A 27700-nucleotide genomic window follows, 5' to 3' on the forward strand; every position below is an offset into this window, starting at 1 on the left:
AATAATCGCCAGCATGCCGACATTTACTGCTACTTCTGTTGCTGATGATTGGCGGCAGTTTGTGAACCACTATTTCCGCCTTGCTGACCACCAATCTGTGAGCCTCCTGTAGCGGGCTGTTGAGGGTGACTCGACTGAGCACTGATTTGGATACCGGAATCAGTGCTCTGCTGTTCTACTCCAATCTCGTCGACATTCAGTCGTGTGATGAAACGTAATCGCATCTGCAGTGCTGGACGCAACCGGCGTATGATCGTCTCCAACTCTGACTTCATCAGGTCCCCGACGAACATGTACTTGATGTGGTACAGCAAGTCACAGATCGGATCCATGTATTTGAGCGCAACCGACGGTTGTGCTTTGTCGACCTGTTCGAGCAGTTCATACAGCAGCAATGTGATGTCCGAGACGGCACGCGGCCGTTCTGTGCTGAGCCGGTTCAGGAAAGGACCCACCACGTGACAAAGGTAGATCAGCTGATACTCGGTTTTGATGATCGGTTTGAACTTCTCTTTTATGTAGCTGGAAGTAAAAATTAACAGTTCACTCAGTACTACTGTGTGCGTTGGGATGTCGTGTTTTCTTTATAGAGTAAATCGTCAAGTTAAATTGGGAAATGAAAAATAAGAATTTAAGAAGAATGAAATGAAATATGAGAATTTAAGAGACTTCTAAAATAAGAATTGAAATTTTACTATAGTACGTTTTGTTTTCATAACTTGATCCTACCCTATTTGGAAGAAAGGATTTATTAGAGGTTAAATTCAACAAAATTTGTAGTTCTGTCTAAAGCTTGAATCACTTAATATCCGAATGCAAGAAAAAACATCTCGGTATCAGGTTAATGAAATAACAATACTTAAAATGAAGGTCACTTTGAAGAAAAATAGCGAGAAAACTTTGCCGATATAAATTTTATCAGTATCTAACGAGGATAGAATAATTGGAAAAATAACATGCGAGTACAACTATGTAATGAAAACCGCGAAAAGGTTGCCGCAGAGCAAAGATGTCCACCTGCTCTGTGTGACGAAGGGCAAGTATAATTTTTCCCCTCGCACTGACCACATCAACGAGAGCATCATAACTGATATTTCATCCAAAATGTCAGGCTTAACATTTGAGAATAAATTATTATGAAAAAAGATTGTTTGAAACTCAATCGTGCAATCCACTGTGATAAACTCGGTGCACTGCATATATGAACACATAGGTCTATGGCCTACGTACCAAATAAAATGTACGTTATACACAAATTACCAACACAAGTTAACTTGGTTTACTCTAGATCCTTAAATCAATATAAATTGAATTTTGCCTTGTATTTGAACTTTTGCTTGTTTCGTATACTCTATTGTTCACTACACTGTATTGTCTTTGTTTCTGTCGTCTCGACCGTAAGCAATTTTCGACTGTGTCAGATGAGATGCGAACGCGAACTGTGGTTTCTTTCGGTTTTGAGCTGTCATGCCACTTTGCCTACTACATGTTAATTTTATCCTTCCCCTCCCATCCGGATAATTCCGAGAAGCCATGGCAAGACTCAAATCTCCAAATTCAAATCAGAGGAACGTGCCAGACGTGAGGCAATTTGTTTTTGATTCCTGATACTTTGCTACACCAATTACTGGTCTATGAACAACAGACCAGTCATGATCAAGAAATGTGTTTAAATTCAATGAACAACTTATCGTAAAACGGGTGTAAACTTACTCAGTTACGGTGGAAATTTGTCCAATTCCACTGTGATGTAAAATGCTTTGCGCGATGGCCAGAATAACTACGTAACTCCGTTCAAGCATCGCCTCCGTGACGATTTTGAAGTTAAACATCTCGAACGGGCTCTGCCGGTAGGTCCAGTCCGTCATCTGCGGCGAACTGATGACATCCCGGAGACGCTCATAAATCACCCCCCAGTAGGATTCCGGAAGAGCCGCCATAATCAACCCGATCGTGTTAATCCAGTTGTGCACACTTTGAAACGGTATTACCGGATATCCTTTGACAACGACGTCTATCAGACTGTTGGCTACCGACTGAGGTCCAACCGGAAGACCCAATAGCTCCACGCAGCTGACGTGAAGTGCATGCGCCGGCGGATTCGGAAATTCATTGAAACGCCAATCGGTACCTGAAAATACGTTGTTACCGTCGATGGCTGTTGGAGTAAAACAATTAGTTAAGGAAAATTTCTATTCGATTGCATGATCTGTGCTTTTGTTGATTTAGGAAAAGGATACTGTCTTGCATTCGACGAACCAGATGGATGTAGTAAGTTAGTTCCGGTATCCAGGAAATCGTTTCATCCTTCTTAAGCATGTAGGATTGGTATTGTTCCGTCAGTGCCCAGTTTTCCGGACGAACGTCTTTCAGTGAACCGATAACGGTACCAACCTAGGACAAGGACGGATAAACATCATTCGAGCTTGCTAGCCTTGAGCAAAACAATTGAAAAATTCTTACCAAACGCTTTTTGAGTTGTGGTCTATCCCGTAGTCTTCGTTCGTAGTAGTGCAACGTATTGTACAAATACGTTATGGGTCTATCGTGAAACTTATAAAGTGAACCTAAATGATCAAGCAGAACGTCCAGCGTTTTGCTCATACTGGGAGGTACCTCCAGATACCGATGTATTGTGATATCCAGAACGGGCAGGAATCTCAAACAGACGTTACCAAAATATACTGGCAGAGAAGGGTGCGAAACCGATTCATCGGGGGCGAATTTTTCCGGAAATTTCTGATGAAAAGCTAGATGTCGTTCGTGCCAGTTGTTTTGTTTCCAATGTTCGGGTGAGTTGATGCTGACAAACTCCTGCAGGCGGCTTCTGAATTCCGACGTTTTCAGCAGCAACAGCTGAATGATACAGAAGCTTACCTGTGCCTCGTTGCCATCGAGCGTACGCAGAGTTAGACACAGTACCAACCGGTCAATGGTTATTATGTTATATTTCCATATCATGTCGTTGATCGTGTCGACACATTTGTTCACGTGAGCACTTGCACCGGCATTGGATACCTCGAACACAAGGTAATCGCACAGTTTTCGCAAATGTGCCGACAGGGCACGGGCACCGATTCGTTCCAGAATTCTGCAACATCAACACACTATTTTGTCTACTCACAATAAAAAAACATTCCTCAAAACTTACTTGTAAGACATCGGACTAATCGTATCGGTTTCCACGATCATTTTAAACAGCAAACAGAGAAACAGTGGCTGTGTTCCGGCCGTTGCAAACGTCCCGATGATATCGTTTTCGTTGGACATCGAAGCCCATTTGCGATACTCCTCATCGACCGACTTCTTCAGCTGCTGTTTGTTCTCCTTCGGGATGCTGTGCTGGACATAGAAATCGTTCAGAACCTGCGGGAAACACTGCAGGGTATGATGGGACCAGGAGTGCGGTGTATTCTGCAGAATACTGGCCAGCAAATCCTTGCACCATGTGCTGGACTGAGAGTCGTTCCCAGTGCCAGTGATTTGCATCGAGCGAGCCAACGTCAGGATAAGAGCTCGGTTCAGTTCTTCACTTTCGGCCGACACGATGTTTCCCGGAGTTTTCGGTTCGTTCACGTAACGTGACAGCTGTGCTTGGACTTCAACCGAACCGAGCCCTGTTATCAATCGAAGTGCGGTAGATTCAACGCTAAAATTGAATTTTTTTTTCGAAACTAATTATCAAGCAAAAATCAACTAACTCACCAAGAGTGCAGTTGCATTTGATTGGTGTGCGGAACGGATGCCAATGAATGCAGATGGGACAGCAACTGTACACGGTAATGCGGTTGGATGTGATGCATACGGTAGGAGAACATTTCCAGCAGAGTGTACAAAATTCCCCAGGCATGGAATTTGAAAACTTGCGGCAAAAGTTGACCTAAAAAATGTATCATCAGTTAACAATCATAGATTCTTATACCTCGAAAATTTAACTCACTCAAAAACCCTTTGATTCCCAGCGACTCTATTTCAGTATATACCAACAGTCTCGAATATGTTTCCACCAATGCCGGTGCCATATTGTTCGCATTCGGTATGGTACTTTTGTTCTGGGCCTGTTTAATCATGTGCGTCACGATGCTGTGAATCAGTGACATCTTACTGTGAATTGTCAAACTATCCAGAACACACATCGATAGTGGAACCGTGGGCAACTGCTGACTGCCGCCAGCTCCAGTTTGATTTTTGGGATTTCCTAGAATTGTCTCGATCAGCGCAGCCATAGGACGGGAGAAAAGCTCCTGATTGGTCGAGTAAGCATTACACAGCAGAGCGATTCGATAATCCGAACCCATACAGAGTGAGGCATTGTTGCTGGGCATGACCAAGTGCTGAAGGAAATCGTGGTGCAACTTCAAAGCCGTCGGAATCGGGCGGTTTATGTTGTAGTGCTCCGATTGGGCCCGTTTGAGCAGATGAATCCATATGCAGGTCGGTGCCATCTGATGCGTACAGTATGGATTGTTGTAATCCGGCACAGACAGAGGTTCCTTTTCCGGATACAGAATATCGTACAGTTTCAAAATAGGTAGAAAGTTTGAGATAGAATTTCTCTGAATGCTTCCGGAAATATACTGAAGCAAAACCCACATCAGATGATCTCGACCGCGACGTAAATTTCGAACGGCAAGTTTGTCGTGTAGAGAATTGACGATATTTTGAAACGTAGCAAACTGGAACAGCACAAAGTAGATCAGTTGAGAACTCAAATGAAGCCACACCCACTGGGTGTGACTCGAGATCATATCGTCGCCTTCGGCTGGATGAGCCGGTTCTTTCTCCGAGCATTCCATCGCACAGATCACCAACCAGACAAGCTGTTCTTCCAGTGCCACACACTTTTGCTTATGTTGTTTCTGCAAGTTCAGCATCGAACATACCATATCTCGTGAGTACGGCTGTTCCAAGACAAATCGGAGCAACTTCGTCTGTGGTTGTAATAGTTCCGGTTCATACGGAAGATTACCACGCAGCGCAAGCTTCAGTGTGTTCGGATCAAGCTTCCACGGGTTGATTAGATTGTCTGCGTATGACGAGTGCTCCACGATCGGTAGCATCGACGAGTGACCGATAATCGCCAACATTTGAGCAACGATTACGAACTCTTCGATAAAATTTGCTATCAAATTGGCGATGCGCCAGTGGGTGTCCTGGAAATCGGGCTTCTGAATCTCATTGATGATGAAGTACGCCGGGAGGAGGCAAGCGTTCCGATTGAAGATGTGTTCAATCACTTCGGTCAGCTCCAGCATCTGTGGCAGGATACTGGAGCCGATTGCTGATGGGAACGAAAGTGCCTTCTCCTTGCAGCACTTCATGATTTCCCGGACGCCCTTGTAGTCGACGCCACCGATAATTTTCCGAACAACCTATAAACAAAATATCAACTTTATCCCAAAACCCATCCTTCAACGTAAGTCATTCTTCAAGCTCACCTGAAAACACTCAATCCAAAAGCTCTGATTTTGATAAGCCAGCTTCTCCGAACTCATTATCTGTTCGCACAGCATCCGGGCAGGGATGATATTTAGTGCGACTAGCTTGTTCAAAACCTGCATGTGTTTGTGTACCTTGCTTCGATGGTTGATTCCGGCTACGTAACTCAAGTAATATCGCAGAGCAGATTCTTTACTCTCTTGGGACATTGCCGCGAACATGGTCGAAAATTTTTTGTAACCTTCCTCTGCTTGCTTCTGCAGTTCCTCTTCGTCCACCATAGGACCTTCATAGTCGAAGTCATTACTCTTCTCGCCCTACCAAAGTTTGCGTCATTTTTTGATCATCATTTTTAAGCTATAAATCATAACCTACCAAAATTTCCTCGATCAGTTTCAAAATCTGTGTGTCGGAATTCATGATGAAATTACACTATTAGTTCATATTTTACCCTGAAACCAACGTTTATTGAAGAATTTCGTGAATAAATCAATGGACGCAGTACCGTTACGGATTGTTTACAAAACACGCTCGATTAGACGCGGTTCGGCAGAAAGAGAAACGTCAAACTCGGAGAAAAGCACCGGCTTTCTGTTCAACCCTTCAACCATAGGTGCGTTTAGCAAACGATCAATCCTTACCAAATTTGTCGGAGTTGACGTAAGTACGCAGTCATTTCAATATTTCACGCGTTTTTCTGGTAATGGCCAATAAGCCATTCGTCAACCTTCAATTCGAAAAAGGATTTCAAATGAGTAAACAACAATCGAAAATATAATTTGTCTTTCATTTGGAGTTAAAATTAATACATTCACGGTTGTTGGTTAAATTTTACTGACTTTCAAACAGTTGGACATTCACACAGAGAGGAATGGGCCTAATTTGAAACAACTAATTATGTGGTTGAATATATTGTGCATATTTGTACTTCTTAATATGAAAACAAACATCGTCATATACCTTATGATAAAAAAAGAACCGGAATTTTATTAATAAACGCAAAATTTCAATTTTTAATAAATTTCTTTATTATCGCCTTCAAAGTACTCTCCTCCTGCGGCAATACATGCATGCCAACGCTTGATCCAATTTTCCATACAAGTTTTATAGGCCACCGAAGGTATGGCCTTTAGTTCACACAGCGAATTCTCTTTTATGGTCTCTATGGTCTCAAAACGCGTTCTCCGCAATGGTAATTTGAGTCTGGGGAAGAGGAAAAAGTCACACGAGGCCATATCTGGAGAGTACGGTGCTTGGTTGATGATATTGGTTGAGTTTTTGGTCAAAAACTGCGAAACAACCAACGCTGTGGTCATTAACGATATGCGTCAAAATTTGACAGAATGTGTATAAAAATGTTGCCAACGTTGAGAGTATAAAAGTTTACCGATTGAACAAGCGCGAGAATTTTAAAATGAAAATTCCGGTTCTTTTTTTATCATAAGGTATGACTTCAGTTACGGCGCCTATAGCGACTAGACGATTACTGTTTCGGCAGAGCTGGGAAAATCAAGATAATCAAATTGAGATCACTGCCGAAGAAGATCTATCCCAAGAAAGATCACTATTGATCTGATCTTTTTAAGATGTTTCAAGTGATCTTTAAATCACATCGATCAAAATCGGTACTGATCTTGAGTGATTTTGAGCTAAAATGATTATTGATTCATGTAAGATCAATCATTGGCTGATTCGATCAGCTTGAATCTTGGTGGAGGAAAGTCACATAATAGTTCGGCTGAAAAGTTCGTATCGTTTAATAGAAACACACATTTTTTTGCCAAAATTCGTTTTTATTATTCAACATAATTGCCATCAGAGGCGATACAGCGATTATAACGATCTTCCAACTTTTCGATACCATTTTTGTAATACGATTTGTCCTTTGCCTCAAAATAGGCCTCAGTTTCAGCGATTACCTCTTCATTGCTTCTAAATTTTTTACCAGCGAGCATTCTCTTGAGGTCTGAGAACAGGAAAAAGTCACTGGGGGCCAAATTCGTTCAATTTCAGCATGGTTTTCATCGACTTGTGACACGGTGCATTGTCTTGATGAAACAAAACTTTTTTCTTCTTCAAATGAGGCCGTTTTATTGAAATTTCGTCCTTCAAACGCTCTAATAACGCTATATAATAGTCACTGTTGATCAGGCCCGTACCCAGGATTTCATTTCGGGAGGGGCCCAAATATTGAAAAATAATGTTACTGAAGATTGCTTATGTACCTAATTCTCGGTGTTCCTTGTTTTTAACATACACTTCAAACTTTTCCACATTCCACATTATTTCTGTAACACATGTCTGAGACGATCTACGTAATTATATGTTTTTGATTTCGGGAGGGGCCAGGGCCCCTCGGGCCCCCCCTCTGGGTACGTGAATGCTGTTGATGGTTTTTCCCTTTTCAAGGTAGTCGATGAGAATTATATCATGCGAATCCCAAAATACAGACGCCATAACCTTACCGGCCGATTGTTGAATCTTTCCACGCTTTGGGTTCAGTTCATCGCGTGCAGTCCACTCAGCTGACTGTCGATTGGACTCCGGAGTGAAGTGATGGAGCCATGTTTCTTCCATTGTTATATATAGACGAAAAAAATCGGTTTTATTTCGATATAACAGCTCCAAACACTGCTCAGAATCATCAATTCGTTGTTGTTTTTGATCGATTGTGAGCTCACGCGGCACCCATTTTGCACAAAGCTTTCTTATATCCAAATATTCGTGAATAATATGTCCAACACGTTCCTTTGATATCTTTAGGGTGTCAGCTATCTCGATCAACTTCACTTTACGGTCATTGAAAATCATTTTGTGGATTTTTTTCACGTTTTCATCGGTAACAGCGTCTTCGGTGCTCATATGACCAGTACGAAATTTTGCAAACCACTTACGAATTGTTGCTTCGCCCGGTGCAGAGTCTGGATAACACTCATCAAGCCATTTTTTGGTATCGGCGGCACTTTTTTTCATCAGCAAGTAGTGTTTCATCAACACACGAAATTCCTTTTTTTACATTTTTTCACAATAACAAAAGTAGCTTCACTCAAAATGCAATATCTCACAAACTAATAATCAGACAGCTGTCAAATTTATACACGTATCTTTTGAAGGTTGGTACTAACTGAAAATCGTATGGATTTAATTCTAGTGGCGCCCTCTCATAGAAACGATACGAACTTTTCAGCCGATCTGTTATGATCAAGATCAGACATGAGTGCCAATTGATCTACGTCTGAAATCGTTGAACCCTGAAGCTGATTAATTAAACGCGTGTTAGTGAGACTTCCAACATCATGGAAAATGGTCAATTTTGTATCTTTGGGGAATGCTCCTTTAACACTCCATATCAGCTGGGAAAAAATACCGGTATCGTTACGACACGATTTAAAGACTGTCCCAGAAAGTATGGACGCAGTTTGATTTCGCTGTAAATAATTCACAAGAGTTAGATATTCAAATAAAAATACTTCGTCTCTCTTCGTTTGTTCTGAAATGAGGCTGTTGGAATTGTTTCTTTCATTGAGAATGCGTGACAATTTTAAGCTCTGGTGTACAGTACTGTGCATGCTGAAAAAAATCGGAAGCGACGTCTCTCTCACCTGATTATGTTGCTCCAGCGAAGTTCACTGTGGACCAATGGTATGTAGACTGTCATGGGATATATTAATCACTCATAATTGTACGAAACTTCACTCTCTTGTAACGTTCAGTGTCAAACCCATTGATTCCAAAACATACATTATCAAATTAAAGCGCATACAGAAAGTGATATTCCATCGTATTCATTTATGTTGAAGCACGTGGTTCATAAACAAGACAACAAAATATGTATAAAGTAACATGATTCTATTAGTTGGTGTATAGGAAATGGCCGTTGCACTGACGGCGCTTGGCAATGTCGCTGCGCTGGCCTGTCCAGCGAATTGCAGATTAGTGCTGCAGTGACAATACTTTCTGTTGAGATCGTATTGTTTACCAAATCTTCCATTCATACTAACACTTTTCCTCTCCCGTGATACTCGTGAATATGCAACGATACCCGTTGTTTATTGTGAATTTGTACTCACCACTGGATTGTGATATAACAAACAAGAAAAATTAACAAAAACAGCTGGTTTGTTTGTTTTACGATTTTTATTTCATTTTTTATGATACAGGCTTTATTTTAACAAAATTATTCATTATACACATTTCTACAAAGCAGATTTATCAACTCTCTGTACATTTAAAGGTAGGAAAACCTTCTTAAAAACTTGCTGAATAAGTTGAACCCCATTACTATTCATCATTGCCCGACAAAACCTAAGAGGAAATAAGCTGCTATAGTAAGGTTTCCGGGTGGGGTTATCTGCTCCAGCGAGTGTGTATATGGATAGGGTCATAATTTCAGTTAAAATAACTCTAACTGCGGTGTCTCTCAGAATGCTGACAGCACCGACGCATCTGTATCTGATGTTTAAGTTTTTTTTTTAGAAAAAAAAGTAATTCTTTTTATACTCCTATCGCTGCTTTGTTTGCGTTTTTTTATGGTAGAACACAGATTGTTGTAAAGAAATAATAGGGGTTTGTTCCTAATCTCAATATATTTGTTGAATTCTGTTTCTCATTTGAATGAATGAAAAAAAGATCGCACATTATTTGTTTGAATGGCGATGGCAATAGAAAAATTCACCACCGCACCGACTTTTGTCGACACTAGTTCTCTACGCATCCGGTAGAGAATTAGGTGACTGAGTATGTGAAAAGTATTCAAAGTTCTTCTATGAAAATATATATATTCAAGCATCAACGCTGTTCATATTTTCTCACAAATATTGCTTGATGGTGATACTTTGTCAACGGACCCGACAAACAAAACACATTGTAGAAAATGGTCTTCGACATGAGCGAAGAATTGTTTGAAGACATTTAATCTCTGATCAATTTGAAATTTGTTTATCACTACAGGTAAACAAACATGGCTTTCGACAAGAGAGAAAACAGTCTCACAATGTGTTCGGTATCTGTTAGGTTGTCAATTAGACTAAAACTATCTGCTAATCACGTGTTGCTATTTTTTTTATCATTTGTTTAGCATTGCATCGTTAAAAACGATGACAGTTTTTTTTTCTGATATTGCTTTTACCTAATTGGACGGGTTGCAATTTAGCGATGGTGCCTGAATTTGGGGGGGTCGCGCCTTCTTGATCATAGCATATTTCCTTCGCCCCTTCCGTACTTCTATTCATTGTTGTTTCCTTAAGTAGCCAGTGTCTTGCTTGTGTTATAATGTCACCGATCAGTTTGCCTGCTTGTCTGTTTCCCCGAGACCACGGAGTTTCTCAGGATAGGAGGGAAATTGTGTACATTTAAAATGTAGTATTTTGGACGGCGCAACAGCAGCGCTCTGAAACAATAACAGTTCAACGGTTACAATTTGCTTTCGATGCATTTGTTTTTTCCTATAAGAACGATGTTCTCTTCTATAAGTCATACAATACTGTCGTTTTGGGCTTGATAAGCTTGCCTGTTGTCGTTATCGCAAGCGACTGGCGCTTTTGAGAGCGGAAAGTCGAAAAATTCTCGAGGGATTCTACATTCCTTCCCTTCGACGACTTTCAATTAAAAAACTATGACTTTGAGAGTTCCAGCAAAGTATTGTCGAGAATTCAAGCAAATATATTTCGATTCAATGTGTTAGGATTGGCCGATATTGGTTTTATTGTGCTGCAGTTCGCTAGGAGTTTCAAATATAGATTATTATAACTAGATTCCGATTAACAAAAGGAGTAATAATTTTGCATGTAGTTATAAGTTGGGATAGCATAAATATTATTACTTGATGAGAAATAATTAAAGATAGTTGTTTAAATATTTAGGGAAATATGAAGACATTTTCTAAATATGACAAATTATTCAAGATTTCCTCTACTTTTACTCTATGAAGTTCTTCAGAAGTGTTTTCAAAATATGCTTAATATGAATCATATTCGATTATTTACTTGTTTTATCAATGAATAGATATAACAAAATATATTCAAAGTAATTTCCTAGACGTGGCTGTACTGGTTTTCTGTGTGCAGCTATTCATCATTATTCTCTTAACACCAACTGAATCGAACTTATTTGCTTTCGACTCCAGTTTGTGTGCATTACTTTTAACCGTCGAAATATAACATGCGTATTATTATATATTTATAGTATGACAAAGGATTTGCATATCTTCGCATTCATCGTAAAACTCCTCGCTAGCTTTTATTAATACAAGTTAAATTTATAATAAGTAGATAAAAGAATTGAAAATACGCGAAAGGGATGAAAATTATGCTATGCTCAAAAAAAAAAAGTGACACATTTCTATGATTGTAGTATTTTCTGCTACTGTGATACTACCGTCAATTGTATTATTGATGAAAATCTTTGTTACTAGCATCAGTTCATTCAAGGCACTATCGTTGTAAGTAGATTTTCTTTGATTAATCTATAATTTTATTATAAAATAAGTTTCTCAATTTCGTCAAACTAGTTTTCTAACGCTTATTAAAATCTTCAGAAATATTCCCAAACGAAACGTAATAGAAAGGCCAATAAACTATCGCCAAAACATCGCGCCTTGCATTGCATCGGTGTACTCACCAAAGTGGTTATTTAAACTCGTTTCAATATCGAGTTCTCACAGACTATAGTTACTACAATTTTAACCTCCTGATATGTTGGGAAATATAAACATGAAATCACAACTCGTTTGCATCGAAAAGAAGTAAATTCTTGTAAGGCACGTAATCATTGCTTGCAGTTGATGTCCGCAAGTATTGCGCGGAACTCGGCCGGTTTACCACGACCTTGAGCTTGTCGCTACGCACTGAAATCGGCTGTTTCCCGCAAAAAGTGAAACCGATTTCATTAGTTTAGGTCACATTTTAAGCTTATAGCTATTGTTCCTTACGAACTAACATTCACACGTGTTTCTTCCCCTAGCGCTTCTTACAGGATAAGAATAAAAATTCACCTTACTAGCTAGTACTGTCGTGTGCTGGGATTTGTATGATTCATGTGTGACATTGTGTCCCGAGCAACAACGAACCTGTCCCTAGCTGTTCGCATGTTTCTGTTGGTATTCCGTGGCTGTGGGTGTATTGCGTATGATATTGTATATTATTCTTATTGTTTGTAAATGTAATATTTTTTTTTTGTCTTCCGTACCGGTGGACTGTGCTGGAACGTCCGCTGCCAAATTTAGATAATATCGTACAACGTATTGTCCGGCTTGGTACTCGAGGGGTCTATCAGATTCAGACTACTGACGGCGTCTATCTTCTCCAAGAGCAGCGGATCGTCAAGCTGGAAAAATACAAAGACAGCTTAGTTTTGCGATGACAAATCGAAATGGCGACAGAAGAATAATCTAAGAATCAATATTTTCATGTAAACTTTCGATAAACTTAAGAAATTATCGAATTTCTAGGCAATCAGCGAGAGAAGAACACATAATTCTGTCAACACTCTTCTGACAGCTGTTGGAATCTATCGGCAGATTTTTTCGGCTGCCTAGTAGGCTTGTTGCTAGTAGAAGTACCAACATTAATACGGTGACAATTTTAAACAAAGTTCATCTAACTACTGGTCTCGAATCACTAATCAATTTCATATTTTTAATGCCGTTTTCGGTTGAGAAAACTGAAACTGACCCAGGGTAGTATCATCAAACAAACAGTATTCCCGAAACTAATACCGTTTTCGTTTATTGATCAGAGCAGCCCGAGAGCTGACCCAGAGTCGCCAAAACAACTTTTGATGAGTTTGTTTTAGCAACCTGGTGTCGCTCTAGATCGGACTCCAATCGCGTATGAGTTGTTGTCTAGAGCGCGTAACACGTGTTCGTTTTACTCGGATTCAGAGTTGCCCGCGTGTAGGTTCTAAAACGAAAACGGTATAAGTTGGGTTTGCCCTTAGCTTAGGAGATGTGAGCTAACCAGATATAAGAATCAGGTTCGAAACTGAATTGATTTTCAGCAGTTAAGATGGAAACTGGGTTAGGTAAACGTCTGTCATTATATATATGCATAGCTTACTTCGATTCTATCAGTCACATATTAGGCATTACTATTTTCTTTCCCATTTTATACTTCATTTTGCGTAGAAGTGTTAGAACTAGAGTGCCTATAACCAGAGTGACGACTTCTCATCCGTAATGTTGGCAACAATTCAAAACATTCCATTAGCTTTACATTGAATTGACAGGTAGTTTGCTCGATTGGAATTGGTAGCTGTCATTCCAAACGAACAGCTGTCGTCACTCTGATTATAGTCACTCTAGTTAGAACATGTCCTATATGATGGTCATTCACACTTCAAGTGCGACGGGAATTATCACGCGCTTCAACAATAGCAGATATCTTCAACGATAGGATTGACTGTCCCGGTTTTGTCTGTGCGTGTGTGTTTGTGTGTATATATGTGTGTATGTAACAAAAATGTGCACTCGATTTTCTCGGAGATGGCTGGACCAATTTTCACAAACTTAGATTCAAATAAAAGGTCTTTTGTTCTCATAGATTACTATTGAATTTAACCTGGATCGGACTTCCGGTTCGAGAGTGACGGGGTGAAATGTTAAAAAAAATGAAGAAAAAGTGCACTCGATTTTCTCCGAGACCGCTCAACCGATTATCTTCAACAAAAATTCAAATTATAAGTCTTATGGTCCTAAAGGTTGCTATTGAATTTCATCTGGATCCGACTTCCGGTTCGGGAGTTACGGGGTAAAATGTGCAAAATTAAATAAAAACGTTTCATCGATTTTTTCAGAGACCTCTCATCCAATGGACAGATTTGGTTATTTGATAATCAAATACATTGATTTTGGGTTTCAGACTCCGAAAGTATCGAAAAAAAGTGATCGTCTTCTCGAAACCGGAAATCACTTAAATTTCTTAGAAATTTCTTGAATCGATTTTCACAAACTCAGATTCAAATGAAAGGGAATATTATTTGAATCTGACTTCCAGTTCCGGAAATATGGAGTAAAATATGCAAAAAATTGTTAAAATAAATTAAAATAATTACCTACTTTTTTTTAGAGAAGGTTGAACCAATTTTCATCAACTTAGATTCAAATGAAAGTTCTTGTGATCCCATAAAAAATGTTGTTTGGATGGGACTTCCGGGTCCGGAGTTATGGGGTAAAATGGGCAAAAAATGGAAATACGCGTACTATTTTTTCTCAAAAATGGCGTGGCTGATTTTTATAAACTAAAATTTCAATGAATGATCTTATGATTCTATACAAAACTTCTGAATGAACCGTTCAACCGTGCATCATCTGGGTATAATTTTAATTTGTCACGAAGTAGAATGCTTACAACTTTTTTTTTGAATATTATTAGGAACTAGGAACTTAGTAGGACCAATTTGTTTTTGTTGATTGATTGTATATAAATAAAAACTCAGTTCGACGAGATCGGAAAATATCTGTACGTGTATGTGAATGTGTGCCCCTTCCGAAGACTTTGCTCAAAGGGGGGGGGGACTCAATCTGCCAGATGTTCGCGGAAATTCCAATGAAATCTTGACTCAGCAGCAAATTGCAGCCGCAGCTCTTAATGTTCCCCTGTCTAATAACTAATTGAACTGCATCAATATTGACGAAGACTCAATACGGACGGCAATTGTAGGAATGAAAGCCTCAACTTCTCCAGGCCCGGAATACCGGCAGTTATTTTTAAAAAGTGCTCGCGTGGAGTAATCGATCCCCTCTGCAAATTATTCTCGCTACTGAAGTCTTCCCCAATTTATAGAAAGCTTCCTTTATGTTCCCAGTCCACAAGAAAGGCGATAAAAAGGATATAAACAACTACCGCGGTATTACTTTTCTCAGCGCTATACCAAAGCTGTTCGAAAAGGTTATATACTGACACCAATTTTCAATCACTACCAGCAATATATCGTCGATATTCAACACGGTTTCATGCCTAACCGTTCAACTACCACAAACTTACTATCGTTTTTGTCTTATGTGTCTAACGGTTTACAAATGAACGTTATCTGTACAGATCCTTCCTCCGCTTTCGATATAATTAACCACGACATCACGGTTGTTAAATTGGACAGACTAGGATTCAGTTCGAACATTCTTCGTTGGTTGCAGTCATATCTTAGGAATCGTCGTTTAGCAGTTAAAATTGACGATCATACTTCCGGAGAGTTCCTCGCATCATCCGGAATACCACAGGGAAGTCATCTCACACCGTTAATATTTTTACTGTACTTCAAAGATGTCAATTTTGCATTGGAAGGCTCTCGCTTATCGTTTGCCGATGATGTCAAGATCTATCACATCATCCGCAACTTAGAAGACGCAGCCTTTCTCCAGCGGCAATTGTTAATCTTCGTAGATTGGCGTAAAGTTAACCGTATGATTGTAAATCCCGACAAGTGCGCGGCCATTACGTTCACGAGGAGAAAAATGCCATTGCATGTCGAATACTTTCTGAATGGATCCTTGATTCGAAGATCGACTAGCGGGTAAGGATCTTGGCGTCCATCTCGATGAACAACATACATTCAAGCATCACATCAGTTACATTGTAGCTAAAGCTTCCCGTAGCTCAGGATTCCTAATGAGAATGACTAAGCACTTTACAGACGTACACTGTCTAAAATCGCTTTACTGCTCGCTTGTTCGTTCAACTTTTGAATGTCTCAATTTTCTCGGAGATGGTCAAACCGATTTTAATCAGCTTAGGTTCATTTAGATTTAGAAGCAATTCTTGATTCATTTGATCGTAGCAAGTGTCGTAGACGACAATTTCTTGTCTATACGCAAAAATATTTCGTAAATTAACCAACAATCAAGTTCAAATGTATTTCTGCTGATAACTTTCGATTGTGTAATGTTATCGGAATGAAATAGTGTCATAATTGAGACTAAATTCGTATCAGAAATTATCTTAATAAAAAAAAGTTTTAATGAGACTGTCAGAAAGGCATTATGACACCACTGGATGGTTTAAGAAAAGGTTTTTTGACCAACTTGTGGCATTCGACATAAAATTAATCATTTTCTCGGCCGTGCCAAATACGGTCGCTGAAATTGATTAACCTTATATTCCTTTAACAATCTTTGGGAGTTTCTGCGAGAGTTGTTTATACACTATGTATTGTGTAAACTAAAAGCTGACTAAAAGCAAAGACATCATATTAACAAGATATCCAGCTCTCACATTTCCCGAACAAATAATTGGCATCATCCTTTTTTGCGGGCATGTCGCCCTCAGGTGAGTCCGCATCGAATCTCATACATAGAAGTAGGGGAGAGAAATGTCAAATTCATACGCGCCAAAATAGCAGGGCTGCGCACCCATACAATTGACATGACATGTCGAATGAGACGCCGTGCGATGGCGTTGCTGAACTGAAGATTGAGATCGCTCCAAGCTGACAGGATCTGCTAAAAGTAAATTGGTACGCCCCTCGCGAGTCGCTAACATGCCTCTAGTGTTGGAAATCGAAAATCTTTGGCGGTGGTTTATTTGCACCTTTATAGAGAACAACTGGTGCAAATCTGATCAAAGTAGTCGATGCAGTTCAGGAATAAACTTATGGCGTTTTCGTTTTTAATTTGCACTACACCGGTGCAGTGCTACACTGAGGCATGAATAAACGAACAAAAATGACGAAAACATAAACAGTAACCATTGACTACAATAAACGATTCCATTGCACAGAGCTACACCAAACTTTTCATGAGTGCTACACCAGTGGTATCGGTGCAGAAAAAGTGTAGCACTGGTGTAGTGCAATTGGTAAAAACGAACGGTTTAGGTGCAGCTTTCGCTACACCGGTGTAGTGCAATTTAAAAACGAAAACGACATTAAATAGAAAAAATATTGAGCACAAACACGAGTAAAACACTGCTGGGGCTGCCAGTTTTTCTTGTTATAAAATTCAGATTTAAATTTTGTAACTGACATAAATTATGCATCTAGAACTAAAACATTCCTGAACATGCCCTTACGATAAAACTGGAGCTTCATTAGAACTGACCCTCACCCCGGCCAGCCGTTCTAGCTTTTTTAATTCGAACAGTTCTACTGTCAAATTTAAAACTGGTAAACGCTGCCGTTCTATTTTTTGTATTTTTGAAACACTAGTAAAAAGCTACTGGGGCTGCTAGTTTTTCTTGTTATAATTTCCAAAATTCAATTATAAAACCGACATAAATTATGCATCTAGAACCGGTACACTCCTGAACATGCCCTTAGTTTTTGTGTGTCGTAGGCCTTTTACTAGAAAACTGAGTTGCAGAAAAATAACAAGAGGGAATCGAATTCCTCAAAACACTACCCTTGACTTTTCGATCGGTTTCACCATACTCACCATAAATTCATCTGGCGTTTCCAAATTATCTCCAAATGCGATTGTGTCCATTGTGTTGTCGGTCACTGTAAAACAAAACAACGGTCATTAGTTCTAGCTATTAGAGTTTGCTTGTCCTTTCCAAAGCACTCACTGCTAAGTCCGTCCATGCTGTCGTCTATGCTGGACAGGAAGTCGGGTGTGTGTGGCATCGACTGAGATATTGACGACTCGCTGAGACCACTGTCGGCGGATTCCTGACGCGAGTGATCCGTAAGTCCGGATAGGAACGGGTCTTCACCCATCTGATGAAGATGACATCGAAAATTAGTAACCCTAGCCGAGAGGCTGAATCCGATCTACTTACGTGTGACTTGATTTCTTGCTGTCGTTTCCTGAGACGCTCACGCTCCAGCTGTAGGTTGTACAATCGAACCGTTTGCTCTTGTACTGCCCAATCTTGGTTCGCTGTAATGATTTTTTTGTTTTCAGAAGAAAAGAAAATGTTTTAGTTTAGTGAAATTTATTCGAAGGTTTCAAATATTCGGATTGTTACTGGCGGTCATTATTCGCACACTGGCGCCAGTCGTCACATTGAACATGGAAGTAAGTTAGCAAAGAGATGGGTCAAGAAAACATAATAAGTTTAAATGTAGGTGAACCGTGAACAAATAAACAGGATTGTGAAGTGCTTTAATGTGTAAATGGTAGTGATGGGAAGCCATTCAACGTTGTGATTTTTTTCTGTTCTCACTCTTTGGTGACTGATTACATGAAATAGGAAAGTGCAGTTAGCTTGGTTACGGGGTTAGCCAAATAACGATATACTTGAACGTGCAAAACTAAAGAATAGTATTTCGTAATGCTTTCTAAATGGTAAATTTCAGACTCTTCGCATCGAATGCTCGGATGTTGGTCACTTCTCGGATGTGGGGTCTCGCACGGGGATCTTCACACGGGATTGGATAGTGTAAAGTCTGTTTTTTGTTTGTTTGTATTTTGCGCTCTAGTCCAGTATCAATCTGGGAAGCAAAAATTGACAACACGTACACAAACGGGGATCCCTCCAGGTGGTCGTCCGTGTCGCGTGGTTGATGTAGTACCGTTCGCCTTTGCTGGTGATGCCTTCCTCCCAGCCATCCGGCAAGGGACCGAGGTTGACGTTGTTGTTCAGCATCGATACGCTGGGTGCCGGTGTTGTCGGTGCTGCCGCATCGTTCGACATTTCGATCGAATCTGAAAATACCACTGAAAAAGACAGTAGAAAATAAGATTCTTCGCTGGATCGGTTAGTCGGGGAGGTGAAGGGAGTTCATTTCTGACTAGGCTTGACTGGCAGAGAAGTGCGAATGGGTGCTAAAGTGATCAATACGTTTGTGGTTTTAGTTGTAGTTAGTTCTATTCGAAATTATATTTATACATCCAAACAAAGCAGTACTTTGAACAACATGTACAATCTTAACATCTGGCACGGTTTTAAATATTAAATACTTAAACTAAATGCAGATTTCAGCTTTAACATTACAAAGGACTTTAGATTATACAATCTCAGAAGACAAAATATTATCAATTGACTACTGGGTATTTCTTGGTATGCACAGTCTTTCACGTAGAACTTGGAAAAAGTTCTGCGTAGAAAAATGGGCGAACGGAATCGAATTGCATCACAAAAAGTATTCGGCAAAATTTACCTATTCAACAATTCAACCGATCATCTCCAAACTTCCAGTCAATCAAATCCAAGATATTATTCAGCTTTTTTCATTCAATTTCAATACCATAACCGAATGCACGAACCTTCCTGTTAAAAATATTCATAAGGGTTTGTACAATGTTTGGAAAACCAGTTTTTCTTCATATCTCCCTCCGATTTTACTTCCTTAGGATGTTTCCGAAGCACCTGATTCATAATAAGCCAGTAAGCGTTAATTGACCAATGATGTCCTAGCAATTCTCAATTGGTACGTTCGGGGGATTGAAGTCCTTCAATATTGGCTAAATCCGAACCCGCCCGTTGATCGTCCTGGTTGTTACAAATGCAGTGCTCCGCTTATAACAAATTGCTTGCCAAATCAAGTATTCTTGATGAACTTTGACAGCTTCTACATTCTAACGTCTTCTGAGACATATAACTTATGATTAGCAATGGAAAACAAGCGTCCCGAAAGCTGCGGAATTCAATGCGGTTTCGTTAACATCTATGTGTAGAGTTTCAGTGCACGTGCTTTTCCCACTTATCGCCACACTAGTTGCTACTAGAGTAACTTGTCAACCGAAATATTGTCAACAATTCAAAACATTCAATCTGAAATGTTGGCAGTTACGTAACGTTTTACATTGTATTTGACAGGTTGTTCGCTCAATTTGAACAAAGCTGTCGTCATTCTGTAACCAGTCAGGCAATCTAGTTGCTACATAACGAAAAATGTCATGGCCTCCTGGAAGGTACTCTTACAGTAAGCAATGCATGAGAAGTTTATAGAATCCTGAATGTCAATTGTAGAAATATCTGGGTAATCGGAACTTTCCAATTTTAAGTATTTCTGGAAATCCATCCAAACCAATAGCATATTTTATTATTAAAACCAAATATCTCAATTGTAAAAAATAACATTATTTAGTTTGAAATAAGAATTAAAATATCAAAAATCATAACAAAGTCTGCATGAGAAAAGAGCAACAAAATTTGAAATTCTGTCATCGTAACATGAAAGCAAGAACAAAATATTCACAGAAGACGAATTTTTCAGTTATTTGATATTCTAGCATTCTAGTTGTGATGCATTTTATTCAATTGTATTTTGTTTGAAAATGAAACTACTGGATCTATTTTAATCAAATGAAATTGGAATACCTCATCAATAACGAAATAAGACATAATAACTAAATATGATGCTAATATTTCTTGTACTATTTCTTGATTTCTTCGATGAAACATCAAGAGAGCATCAAGTATCTCTATGACATCATAGAAACATCAAGACAAGATATGATAGTAGATTTTGTTATTATTTTGATCTTTGTTTGCTATTTGCATCTACCCGGGATTCGAGTAGAAGGGGATGACAGTGTTGAGTTAATTCCGATTTCGAATGAGAAGTGATTCTTGTGACGAAAACTCTCTTCAAAGGACTGTCACAACGTCGACAGTCTACAAAATCACAATTTAATACAAATTACTCTTCTCTTAAATTTTCAACAGTTTTTCCAGTTCCATCATTTTTTGTTGTTAAAAGGGTGTACGGAATCAAATTGCATCGCTTCCGAATGGCTGCAACTTTCTACTCCATTGGATATTTTTATTTAAAATTTTGGGTGAAACTAGTTAAATGTGTAATGGTTACATTGTGTTTCGCAATCGTTGTGGAGATAGAGTCATAAGAAGAGCAATGGCAGAAAATACGCTCGTACATTGAAAATCCGGATCTCTCTCATGTCATTGAATCGAGCTGGGAATTCAACAATCTACAGAATCTTGTGTTTTAAATTGGTATCATCTCGAACGTTCCACTGTTGACCGGAAAGAATCAAGTGATCCAAATGGATCTTCGTATAGTGAGATGGATCACAAGCGGGTAGTTCAAACTTTCAAGAGAAATTCAAACAGTCCTGCAAGAGATGAACGCACTGTTCATTAAGTTTCGGGACTGATCCCATAAATCTAAAAATAAAAAAGATTTTTAGAGTTTTTCAAATTTATTATTCGAAGTATTCTGCCCTCGATTCAATACATTTCATACAGCGATTCAACAGTGATTCAAATGCGTGATCCAGCTCATTTTGTGAAATAGCCTCAAATGCTCGTGTCGAATCGAAGCCGTTTTAATGGTCTCAACATCTTCAAAAAAGCATCCTTTCAACTTAAATTTCAACTTTAGAAACAAGGAGATATCACACGGCCCCAAATCTGATTCTGGCCATCAAATGCTTTAAAACTTCGATATAAAATACGCCAGTTTCCGTTTGACCTATTTTTGCGTTTATTTTGGCTTGAGGTGAGTTTTTTTGGTTACCATTCCGAACTTTGGTGTTTAGTTTCTGGATCGTACTGAAAGCATCAAGTTCTTTCGTGACAATTGATTTCAGAAAGTTTAGATCATTTCTGGCGGCCGCAACGATTTCTCTGGAATAATTCATGCTCCTCCGTCAGTGTGTGCGGGACAAACTTTGCACAGACCTTTGTTTTGCTCGATTTCTCGTGAAGAATGAGACGAATCGTTTCTTTTCCGATACTCAAAGCTTCCTTATCATTTTTAGAGAAGCACTACGACTGTTCGCACCATAATCACGAACTTTTTCAACCATTTGGGATGTGCAAACATTTTCAAATTCCTTTAGCGACACTCGGCCCTCCAAGAAATGTTTGTGTCACAAAACAAAACATTTGCTCGAGACAAACACTGATCGCCGTACAGTTGTTGCACCAATCGAAATGTTTCTGATGCACTTTATCAAGTTTTGTGTTGAATGTAATGACCGCTCTTTGTTACATGGTGGAATTTAAAAGTCAAATGAAAAACTGTTTAGGGAGAACTGTCACATCTTTGTGATTTGTCAATCAAATGTAATGAAATGTAACTCGTAAATAGAGAAAAGTTCAAGCTTTAAAATGCGCGTTGGGACATATAGATGGCACTATTATCTACTGAGATATGATTCGTGTGTCGAAACCTTAACGTAAGGAAGTTCAAAGGGCACTAAATCGCTACAATAGATAAAATACGGTGGTTTGCTAATTTTGAATGACACCGACGTTAAAGACTTTTTTTTTCTTCCAAACGGACAGCTCGACGTGAATTTTTCAAACCTACGCCTTCAAACCCAATAGCACATTCTCGTTGTTTACATCAAAATATTATCGTTTGAACTTGGTCTAGTTTACTTTATGCTCCAACCTTCGTTTGATTCTACCCATCGAGTTCTACGGTGTCTTCAGTTTCCTATCAATTATTGCCGCTTTTTAACGAAAAACCTTTTTATTATTTGTCTTTTCTTCGTGATTGTCCAATGTTAATTGTTATGCAGTGTTCAGTAATGGATAAAGTTATAGAGTGTTCAGAGGACTTATTTACGTATTTCTTACACACCACAATCAGCAGCTTTACCGAAAAGGTAAGACGCCATAAACAACACAGAACGCGTAGTACTAGCTGAATGGTAGTAGCAGTTTCTAGTTAATCGTGCCAGTGTTAATGAAGACTTTGATCTTCACGCGGTTCAAAAACGAATACAAATGTAATTTTTTAATAACTTCAGCAACTGTTTGGCTTTGACCTCGTCACTTTGTAATGTGGCAAAAACGCAAGAAGCTGTTTAAGGTGAAATGTAGCGGAATGCGAAAATCGCGTTTTTGATCAATTATTCAAAAACTAGACCAATTTTCAAAAAACCAAAAACACTTAAGTTTTCGAAATCAAATTTATCATAACTAAGTATTCTTAGAATTTTGAAATTTTGCTTTGCCGAGCCGTAATTGGTTTTTGAAATGTATAAACGGTTACTGTTCCGTTCCACGGGGATGATTTTAGAACTGAAAAGTAGTGTTTGTAGCAGAATTTCACAAAGAATCTGATAATGCAACTCAAAATTATAAAATATTAGCTAGAGCAACCGAAATTTGAAAAAGTTTACATAAACTTTTCTGCATTTTTTTTATTGCTTGCGGGCTGCTGTTTCGCATTGAGGTGGTGTGAGAAATGCACGGTGGGCACGGTGGCATTATATCGTGAGCAAAAATTACATATAAAATAATGACGCGAATTTATGCAGCATTGGGTTTTTTGTTGAAATAAAAACTAGTTGAATACAATAAAATGGGAATTGTAAGAAATCGTTTATTTTGTAAGTAACTGTCATTTATAATGCTAATAATGTGCAATTCTGTTGAATTCAATGCATTGCAAGGTCTTGGTATTACATTTATTGTTGAATATGACCATTTGGTTCAACAGACTTCGCAGACAAGGAGTGGTGGAACAGTAATGGGAGAATACTGAATCTACACCAGGAAAATGTCTGGGTGTGGAAGTCTTAGAATTACATTCCTTTTGAGAAATTTGGCCTTTCTGATTTAACAGAATTCGCAGCCGACTCATAGCATAGCTTCGATTACATGGCTAGTGCTACGATCCTATTGACACAACATAAATAATACTTTTTACTTATTCGAAGATGATAATGAAAGTCAATTAGAATGGAATATATTGGCATTGAATGTATTCGATAAGTAAATTCGACCGCGCTCTATCATGCATGTCAAGTAAATACTTTTACGTAAATTCTATCTCATCGGCGGGAAGGGCCTGGTGAACGACTGGCAAAGATATCAAAAATACTTGAATGTTCTCTTGTCTTCAATCGTTCTTTTGAAGGAGAATCCATGCTTGCTACTAAACTCAGGCATATACATGGTTAGCAAGTTGGTCAATACATATACATATAGCCTCATGTTAGTCATTCATAATTACTCATTATTTATAGCTCTAGTGTAAGAGTAATCACTAACAATAACGATTGAATTAGCATATATTCAAAGTGTGAAAGATTCGAAAATCCATTACGTCCAGTCTTTTTTACAAGTCAATATAACGAGAGGTAAACCCACTGCGCTCAATCATTGAAAAAAGTTCTTGTTTCTATGTGTCCGTTTTTCTTGGTATGCTTTGTGCGACGGTTCGTTCAACTGAAACGGGTAAAATTTTGCGCGCATTTTATGACGCTACATTTCACCTTAAAGTCTGCTTTGACCAAGCAATCAATTTTTGACAGTAATTTGTCGGCAAGCTGTTTTGTTTCCGTCATCTTGTACCGACCTATATCCTGTCGCCTTCTTCTATTTCTGAGCAAAAGAATACGATGTTGTGCTCGTTTTACCCTGTAAGAAAAAACGTGCAACACTAGCTCTTCGTTTAGTCAATTCGTAGGACCGTTGGTCCATTGAACGTTCAATCAATCATCCAACGAGAAGCCAAACCGGGACTGACGTTCACCGTTTTTGAACCGCGAGAAATTTTTGACAACTAGATATTCTATAATGACTGAGAACCATACGATATTGTTAATTGGCACATTTTTTTACCTGAGTGTAGAAAAATAGAATTTTTCCTTCTCATTTGCAGATAATGATGAGCCGAAGGCAAAACAGTAGGAAATGACATAAAATACATGCCTTTTATGCAAACGTCCGAGACCTCGGTGCAACATCCTTAAAGGCTGAGGCCAGTAGGTCGCGTAAAACCACGTGGCTCGCTGTGCGTATTACATTTCTCTCCATGCTCTCTCGCAAATGTGCAAAATGACTCTCGATGTGGCCGGGTGGCCAAGAATATTTTGATATTTTCGGTTACAAGTTTGACTACATCACATAAAATCCGAGAAATCTGCCGCTTGTTTGGCAGCCTTTTTGAGCCGATTTTATTTCTCTCTCATGTTTCGTTAAGTTACCAGTGCACTAAAATGGTGCCAACATAGAAATCGACTTACCTCCACAAAAATAACTTACACTTCATTTTCATCGCGACAACATATATGTTATTATGCACTAATCGCATCTAAATTAAATTTTCTAGACATTGTCAGGATAGATTTTTGATCCATGCTTTTGAAGGCGAGATATTCAATGAACAAGTTGAAAGTTGCCGTTTTCAGCTATGCAATTCTTCCTTCAGAAAAAAAAATTTCCCGACCGCTAAAGTCAAACAATCATTCAAAAATTTTCACAGAATAATCTAAACTAATTTTCTAAGAGATTGTCAGTTAGGTTTTTGTCGTGAATACGACTTACTTTACTATGGGGCGCCTTTTCAAAATTTACCCTCTGAGAGAGTGATAAGTTTTTGATCGTGAATATCTCTTGTTGTATCTAACGAATCAACATAATTTTTGCTACATGCCATAGGAAATATGATCACAATTTTATGATGAAATTTTCAATTGTGTGACATAATCTCAAATAATTCAAAATTTAACTTTTCTGAAATGTTTTTGTATAAACGAGTATCAAAGGAGATAATTCATAAGGTGCGTTTGCCTTTCTCGTATTTTGAAAGCTCATAGATCAGTGATCTGTGAAAGGATTCATATAATCTAACTACCAATAGAATCGAAATTTTTCAACTTAAACGTGTATAGCAAAAGCATTGAAGTATTTCAATAGTACACTATTGAAAAACCTGTCTCACTTGACCCATGTCAACTCCAGCCAATCAGAACGCCTTCTGAGGAAGAGAACAAAATATCTGCTGCTGTACAACAAATCGTTCGAGAAAAATGTTCCGAACAGTGCTTAATATCGTAGTGAGTTCCACAATTTGACCCTTCTGAATGCTAGAAACAAATCCATACAGCATTTTGATAGTTTCTTTCAATGAATTATGCAAATCCGAAATGAAATAATCGACATTGAAATTCTATATGCGGCTATTTTTATAGCCGTTAGGACCGCCCATTAGTGAAAAAGCTACAAACGAAATCACGTAAATAGAAATCTCCTAACAAAATTTGGATCAGTTTGGATTCTATCGCCACTGCGAGCAGATGTTTTGTGTGTCGTTTGCAAAGTTAGTTCCGCTTCCGAAAAGAGTGATTACGTCACAGCTGCTAGTCGTTTGCATTGTTGAAAAAACAACGAAAAGAGGACAACGGTGGGGAGCATCACACTAAATCAGCTGTTCTATTGGCTCTAAATGTTTTCTAAAGAACTAATAGGATTTCTTCGAAGGTAAAAACCTCAGTTTAATACAAATCTAGAACTGTTTGATTAGATGTGTGCACTTTTTTCTGTGTGAAATTCACAGTAATCGAGATCAAGTGAAGCCTTCTTTGTTTTTTGCGAAAAATGTGGACAAGGGGAATGCTTGCATAATTCATACAATTGATCAACTAATTGATATTCGGAAGTGTTAAAGAACATGTCAGTTGTTTTCGTATTCACGACATCCAGTTACGTCTCTGACATTACCCACCCGCCTTTTTTTATATTCGTCACCGTTTCTGAGAAGATCAGATTTGAAGCGTGAAAATAGCCCTTTAAAACGCCCTAAAACACACTGGCCTCAGCCCTTAAAGTGTTTCATAAACAGAATATGCTTTGCGTTTGCTTTCCGGTTTAAATTGAACTGCTAGGTTGATATGGCAGTTCAATTAAAACTGCTAAAGCACCGATGTTATATTTCAATGAAGGGAAATGTATTCCTTATACATACTTCTGTCTTCACTATTTATGTCCTCATAGGAATAGTATTATAATTGATTTTCAAATATTTTTACTGTGTATGTTTGAGAGTGGTTGTTAAATTCCATGTTTTCGTAATTGTCGATTAATTGTAGCGATCATTCAACCACCGTTGTGACAGCATGTCCCATATAAACACACAAAAAAACTCGAATTAAACAGCCAACCATTTAATGACATCCGCTTTCTTTTGGTTCACCGAGCCTTGCCATAAACGGTAATGTTCCATTAGTGCACTAGCAAGTGCGTACGCACCCTTCCACGGCTGCAAACACTACTATTGCGACCAAACTGAATCATCAATGAAATTGTGGTTCAAGCGATTCATTCATAATTTCATACTGCTTTGCGTGGCCTACTCTGTTCCGACTCTGCCCATATCGTTGTCTCTCTTTTTCTTCCTTCCTTCTGTGTTGATGCGCGAAACAAACTGTCCCTCTCTCGCATGGTCTTGTGCACCCAACTTGGTAACTTTATCCCCTGTGTCTCCCTTCGTAGATTGGCACCACAAATACACCACAAGCAGCTAATCGTATTCGCGCCATTTCAAATCCATCGATAGTGACTACGATGATAACGATGGTTGTGTCGGTACGTCATCATCATCATCATCATCATCATCGTCATCTCGTACAATCTGTAGACCTCACAGCCGACGTCAAATCCCGCAGTCGTCGTCATTGGTCGAG

At 38.8% G+C, this 27700-nt stretch overlaps 2 protein-coding genes across 4 annotated transcripts in view; both read right to left on the bottom strand.

The window, feature by feature from the left end:
- Positions 1-29: 29 nt before the first annotated feature.
- LOC131435533 (mediator of RNA polymerase II transcription subunit 23) lies at positions 30-5975 on the bottom strand. The gene is made up of 9 exons (XM_058603534.1): positions 5815-5975; positions 5439-5756; positions 3941-5372; positions 3706-3880; positions 3152-3649; positions 2464-3091; positions 2241-2394; positions 1714-2158; positions 30-522 (listed from the first exon to the last, which is right to left on the bottom strand). Exons 1-9 carry the CDS (start codon positions 5857-5859, stop codon positions 30-32), a joined length of 4188 nt encoding a protein of 1395 aa, XP_058459517.1. The 5' UTR covers positions 5860-5975.
- A 3582-nt stretch (positions 5976-9557) lies between these two features.
- The window catches only part of LOC131433730 (transcriptional coactivator yorkie), a 76618-nt gene continuing 58475 nt past the window's right edge, over positions 9558-27700 (bottom strand). Inside the window, exons 3-8 of one of the 3 annotated variants that reach the window (XM_058600301.1) lie at positions 18830-19027; positions 18147-18247; positions 17934-18084; positions 17801-17865; positions 12625-12762; positions 9558-12546 (exon numbers count right to left, since the gene is read on the bottom strand). In XM_058600301.1, coding sequence (XP_058456284.1) covers positions 12658-12762; positions 17801-17865; positions 17934-18084; positions 18147-18247; positions 18830-19027 — 620 coding nt within the window. In that variant the 3' untranslated portion in view covers positions 9558-12546; positions 12625-12657. Of the gene's footprint in view, positions 12763-17800; positions 17866-17933; positions 18085-18146; positions 18248-18829; positions 19028-27700 lie in introns of all 3 variants that reach the window. The other 2 variants (XM_058600300.1, XM_058600302.1) reach the window with 2 other exon arrangements.

The sequence above is a fragment of the Malaya genurostris genome, chromosome 3, assembly GCF_030247185.1.
Source record: "Malaya genurostris strain Urasoe2022 chromosome 3, Malgen_1.1, whole genome shotgun sequence".
NCBI classification, from domain to species: Eukaryota; Metazoa; Arthropoda; class Insecta; order Diptera; family Culicidae; genus Malaya; species Malaya genurostris.